The following is a 6,611-nucleotide window of genomic DNA, read 5'->3' on the forward strand; positions in this document are numbered from 1 at the left end:
AATAAATACTTGAAAGAAGAACTTGATTTTATTGGTGCAAGGGATTATCTCAAACAAATACGAGGTCTTAAAGAAAAAATCTCCAAAGGACGTGAACGAGAGTGGGTACTTCAAGCGAAACTAGATAATTTGGAGAACATTGAGATGAACTTATTATTTGATTCAGAACAAGAAGATTTCAAGGGTCAATTTGAATCATCCAAGAACGCTCTATTTATTGCGCTTGAAAGGATAAAAAGGTTGGAAGTAGAAAATACAAGTTTAAAAGAAAGCTTGGATAGTAATAGTAGTTCGGATAAATTAACCTCGATACTGGGAGCATGTAGAAATTATCGTGATACGTGAGGATTGGGATATGAAGGAATATATGTTCCTATAGTATTTGCAAAGAAGTAAAGTTTGTCAAAGCTAAAGATACTTCTCAACCAAAAGCTCCCACTGACGACAAAAGTGAAGTATCTCCATCACTGGCGGGTGACGGAAAGAAGAAATTCCACCAAACTCCAATGCAAGCACATACACATCCAAGTAACATAAGCATCACTTTTCTCATTCTACTAAGAATTGTGTTTATTTGGTAAATCGGGTCACTTGCGAAGGGGATGTAGATTCCTTAAAAGAGATAAAGCTAGATCCGCTTCAGTTCATAAGATGACAATATCTAATGCTTCCAACTAGAGAAATACTAAGTTGCATGATATTAGTTTTTCTAGTGTTCCCCAAGGAAGTTTCGTAATGATATTGGGGATAAAAAGAAATCTTGGGTTGTAACAAGTCACACAGACACGGGTGCCAAAGAATAACAGAAAAGCAACAAGTCATTAAGAAGAAGCTCCCAGAAAATAGTGCAACAAGGGACAACATCCTAATGAGGTACGAAAAAGTCGTTGTGAAGGTCAATTTTACAATTCACCCTATTGGGTTGTATTTGCGGACATATGCCAAGTTGATCGAACCATGTTAAACATTGCCTTCATTTGATTTTGATATGTACTCCCTCCGTCCTATTTTATAAGTCTGTTTTGACTAAGTCAAAATATTAAGGAGACCGGAAAAAATATCTTGATTACCCTTATTAATTGTTAGATTATCACTAAAATTTAAACTAACATGTGAAGCATATAAGAAACATATATTGGATATTTTAATTATTTTGGAAATTTTCGAAAGAAGATGAAAACAAATATCTAAGAAAGGTAATTTATTACTTTAATTATTTTTAAAAATTGGAATGAAAATGAGTATGATAGATATTTAGCAGTTTTGTTTTATATTAATGAAGATATCCTTTAAAAAATTTCATAATTATAAAAAGTTGAATGGTATATTTGAGAGTTTGACTAGAAAATATGACTATAAACAGAAGTTGACCAGTAAGACAGACGAAAGTTGAATAGAGGACAAAAATAGAGAGACAAAGTATTTTTTTTATGATTTCTATAGTTCATCATGATTAATTTCAATATTGTCTGCTAATCAATGATATCCATCTTAGTTTTTTCCATATCATACTATTTTATTTACTTTAGATTGGTTATTACAAGAGCAAACCTTCCTTTCCACCGGTTTTACCTCACCAAAGGTCTCTTACATTGTCAAAGCAAGCAAACTTGCATCTGTTTTTGAAGAGAGGTACTCCTGATACGAATCATCCACTTTAGGAAGAAAAAATATCTCAGACTTGAAGATGTTTATCATTTGACCTGAGGATTTACCATAACTTTTAGCTTTTAAGAGTCTCAATAAGATTATTTATTTTTTCGTTTTTTTAATCGATAAAGAATTGGTGACGACGAGTTTCGAACTCAGGTCATTGGTAACTTCATCCAGTGACTTTGTTGGAAATTAGGGTACCAGAAATGAAAGCAAAGCAAAGAAAAGAATGTTGTATCAATGACTTCAAGGGCTTGCGATTCTTTTCAGCAATTATTTCGACCATTCCCGAGAAATTGGCGAGTACGATTGTCAATGCGATATTGCTTTCAGGATACATGAAGCCCTAACAACTGTTGGATTCAAGAGTTGTACTCCCTTGACCAAACCAAGAACAGACAATATAAGATTCTGATAATACTTATAGAAAAAAGAAAACAAAGAACACACAATATACATGAAGCCCTAACAACTTTTGGATTCAAGAGTTGTACTCGCTTGACCCAACCAAGAACACACAGTATGAGATTCTGATAATACTTAGAGAAAAGAGAAAACAAAGAACACACAATATACACGAAGCCTTAACAATTGTTGGATTCAAGAGTTATACTCCCTTGACCCAACCAAGAACACATAGTATGAGATTCTGATAATACTTAGAGAAAAGAATGTTGTATTAATGACTTCAAGGGCTTGCGATTCTTTTCAGCAATTATTTTGACCCTTCCCAAGAAATTGGCGAGTATGATTGGTCAAGGAAATGTTGCTTTCATGATACATGACGCCCTAACAACTGTTGATTCAAGAGTTGTACTCCCTTGACCCAACCAAGAACACATAGTATGCGATTCTGATAATATTTAGAGAAAAGAGAAAACAAAGAACACACAGTATACATGAAGCCCTAACAACCATTGGATTCAAGAATTGTACTCCCTTGACCCAACCAAGAACACACAGTATGAGATTCTGATAATACTCAGAGAAAAGAATGTTTTATCAATGACTTCAAGGGCTTGCGATTTTTTTCAGCAATTATTTCGACCCTTCCCAAGAAATTGGCGAGTACGATTGGTCAATGAAATATTGCTTTCAGGATATATATGAAGCCCTAACAACTATTGGATTCAAGAGTTGTACTCCCTTGACCCAACCAAGAACACACAGTATGAGATTCTAATAATACTTAGAAAAAAGAGAAAACAAAGATTCAACAGACGCTTTCGAAAAGATATCAATTAACGGGAAGAGACGTGTTTGCAGAAAATTTCGGGAAAACAAGTCATAGTCGGGAGGGGCTACGGCCCGAGGACCCTTCCCGATACTGGCAAACGTTATAAAGTTATCCAACAGATTTTACCATTGTCCTCTAGTAACATCGGCTCAATAAAACTTTTACTTGGTTGATAATGGTTTTGATGAAGATGGGGCACTTATTTAAACAAATGTGGTAACTGGTGGGAGGAGTTTTAGGAGTGACTCCGAAACCGGTGGTAATGCCGTTACTTGCGCATGAGAGACAGTTCTGGAGAAGGATTCCATGCAAATGATGGATAGATAATTTGAAAGATGGTTTCCTTACCAAACGCCTCTACTGGGTTTAACGGAGTTGTTTGGAATACACGGATAGTGGGTTTAAAGGAGTTGCTCACAATGCCATTTATGAAATTCTAGAGGAAATGTTGAACCGGTACATACATTTAATGTTACCTTCCATGAAAAGAGAAAAATGAATTTTCATATAGTAATCAAGTACGTAACAGATCGGCCACTTGGGAGCTCTAATAATGAACGTCATTGTCTATACACTACAATGCCGGCCATTGATAGCTAACCCAGCACAGTACAAAATAGAAAACAAATTAATAATTCACTCCCAAAAAATGCATCACAACAAACCCAAACTAGTACTAGCCTACAGTCCTAAGCTACATTGCACATGTTAGTGGACCCTCGACTCTACCAAAATTGTCGACAATTTTCCGATCAAAAGAAAAAACAAAATTGTCGACAATTTCCCATTTCTATCACACAACCAACCCATAGTATATTACATATCCGTGACCAAAAAAAAAACAACTAAAAGAGTGAAAAAACATAAACCAAAGACATTGATACGATGATTAAAACATTAATACAAGATCTAATGGACGATGACTGATCATTCAGCTCAGCTGAATCGACGGCCAAGGGTAGCCCTTCACTTGTAACACTGCAAGATCGAGGTTCCGAATTCTCCTTATTCATCATCAAAGCTCTTAAAACTGATGTCACTGTTGGCATATACGCCGTTCGATTCTTCCCAAGCAGCCATGTTAGTCCCATCAACTCGCAACCTCTACCGTGCATTTTACTCTTATTATTATCCGTCTTGTTCACATGCTTATCTCCGTTTAGCTGCAGCGGAAAAGTAAAAAGTTTAACGGTAAAGATATATTCTGGTAAATAAGTAAAAATGACAGCTAAACATCAATGAGAAACGTGGGGCAATTATGACAATGATGAGTAATTACCCGCCAGAATTAAAAGTAGTAAAAAAGTAGGAATGGACGGTTGTTGGCATGACATGTGTCCTAGGGTTTTACTTTGGCTTGTAATCTCGAGGAATTATTCAGACATAAAAACTCTGATATTCGCTTGATTAGACTGTGAGAATGTCTAACTTCACTAGAACTAAACTAATCAACAAAAGATAAGTACAGAAGCACTTTTTATAAAACCAGAATCTCAACTAAAAGTCATCACGGAAAAACACCTGAATATATCTGAAAATGCACCTGGATGTATCATGAAATAAACCAGACCAAAAATTGAAGAAACAAAAATGGTGGTGTTAGTGTTTACCTTGTATAGACTGTTTAAGCATTCAGAACAACCAGAATGACTTGATGAAATACCAGCTCCATTGTTGTTGTTGTGGTTCAAGCAATCTTTCTCAAGCTTCTGAACACTTTTATCACCAACCAATTTAGTAACCCCATTAGTAGAAGAAGTTGAAAAGGCTTCAGTGCAGCTCAAAGGAGGTAATCTAATACCACAATAACAAAAAACCAAATCACAAGTTTGATTAGGTTTAATCAACTCAATTCCTTTACTTTTCAAAGCTTTATCTAGATTATCAACACAAGTTTCTGAATCATCAGGTAAGATAGGTAATGAATCAACTGATGTTGTTGTGGTCATTCTAGTAGCTCTAGCTAAAGCTGTATCTGAATAAGCTGAGTAAAGCCAAGCTGCTAAAACAGGACAACATTTTGATTTTGATAAGTAGTGATGATGATTATCTTTGCCTTTCACATTATTACTGTTGCAAGCTTGATTGATGCTAGTGAAGAGTTCTGCTGGTAAGTTTAATGGACACCCAGCTATGTTTGATTGTTCAGGAAATGCTGGGATTGTTGATGGTAGAGTTTGGGTTGGATGGAATGCTTGAATTGGAGCTGATGATACTGATGATGGGTCTGGTTGAGGAATTATGGGTAAAGATTTGATTAACAAGATGGATTCATGGAAAATGAGAAGGGAGATGAAGAGGATTTGGAAGGACATTTTGATTTTCTTTTCCTCTTTGGGTTTTTTTCAACAACTAACTGTGATTCTTGTGTCTGAGAGAACTGAAATGAGAGTATGATAGTGGGGGAGGGTGAGGGGTTGCTTTTGTACGCCGGAGGGTACACAGAGCCCAATAAAGGAGAGGTAGGGTCGTGATATTTTAGTAGTATTATTTATGTGCGCATTTTGGGAGTTTGAGAGTATGTTTTCTGAAAAAGAACAAAAGTAGTAGGGAATTATTAGTTTCTAAATGAGTAGAAGCTAATTAGTGTTTAATCTTTGACTAAGCTACTTATTAGTATCTCGAGTGGTAGTAGCATAGTTTGAAACTTTTTGGAGGATGATTATCTGTTAATTTGGGAATATTGCACGGAACGGGATTGAGTTAGCAAATTTTTAGTGTATGCCTGTGCTGCTATGCACAGTTCCTAATCACCTGTGAGCAAAAAATCCATCCGAACGATTATAAGTTTATGTAACTAGAATATGGAATATGTTGTCATTACTGAGTTTGTATTATCCGTACACACAAACCTGCCTGTTATTTTAAAACGGAAGGACCGTAAAAATTAGTTACATTTAGCTTTATTCTTCTCGTAAGTTGTAAGAAGTAAGCAAGTCAATGATCCAGAGTTGCTTTTGCTTTGTGCACAATCTTAGATCCAAAACCATATGGAGAAATCATCAACAGACGCCAAGAGCAACTACTCATTTATTTCTTCATTCATATCTGTGCAGTCATTAACTGTTTTAAACTAGGGCCATTTTCTCGTGAAAGAGATGAATGAATGTATACAAATTTAATTCGTATAGCTTGGGACACATCACGTGGCCATGCATGCCCCAATGCTGATCTCATTTATTGTCTTGGAATTTCCTTGTGCAAAACAAAATAGTGAAGCATTTTTCTCTGAATTATCTCAATCTTCAGTTCAATCACTCGTTCTAAACCATACAACAGTTGTGTGATTGAGACTCATCATATACCCTACTCTCCTCTGTACTATATTCCATCTGTATGTTTTTAATGTTAATCGAGTTTGATTAGTGTCAATATTGGCCAATTACTTAAAAATGTATTTCGTTCCCCTTTTGTGTTTGATGACACTTTTCTCTTGTTTGTTTTTCAATGAAAATACTCTTTGAGATTTGCTAGTGATTTCTTGATCATTTACGAATCATTTTTATAATCATGCAAAAATTTGAATTGCTTTCGGCTTTCCCACAATCCAATGTGCATATGTACACGGTATGTTAAGTTTGCAGCCGCATTATTCTTTGTCCATGGAAAGCCAAACCAGCTTTAAGTTGTAGTTTCAATGAAGGTTTAAAGATCAGCAAGAGATATCCAGGAATATGTGTATTGCATGCGAAGAACTACTGTGTTAAAGTAGAAACAAATG

The 6,611-nt window shown here is 35.5% G+C and overlaps 1 protein-coding gene across 1 annotated transcript; it reads right to left on the reverse strand.

The window, feature by feature from the left end:
- Positions 1–3,372: 3,372 nt before the first annotated feature.
- On the reverse strand, positions 3,373–5,284 carry LOC113275488 (uncharacterized GPI-anchored protein At4g28100-like). Its single transcript, XM_026524991.1, has 2 exons — positions 4,501–5,284; positions 3,373–4,053 (listed from the first exon to the last, which is right to left on the reverse strand). Exons 1-2 carry the CDS (start codon positions 5,203–5,205, stop codon positions 3,736–3,738), a joined length of 1,023 nt encoding a protein of 340 aa, XP_026380776.1. The 5' UTR covers positions 5,206–5,284; the 3' UTR covers positions 3,373–3,735.
- Between the last annotated feature and the right edge of the window lie 1,327 nt (positions 5,285–6,611).

Source organism: Papaver somniferum, chromosome 4, assembly GCF_003573695.1.
Source record: "Papaver somniferum cultivar HN1 chromosome 4, ASM357369v1, whole genome shotgun sequence".
NCBI classification, from domain to species: domain Eukaryota; kingdom Viridiplantae; phylum Streptophyta; class Magnoliopsida; order Ranunculales; family Papaveraceae; genus Papaver; species Papaver somniferum.

Excerpts from the sequence above, each read along its gene's own strand:
- LOC113275488 (XM_026524991.1), bottom strand. The coding sequence starts at position 5,205 with ATGTCCTTCCAAATCCTCTTCATCTCCCTTCTCATTTTCCATGAATCC. Across the intron at positions 4,054-4,500 it reads GCTTAAACAGTCTATACAAG|CTAAACGGAGATAAGCATGT; the intron begins GTAAACACTAAC and ends TTTCCGCTGCAG.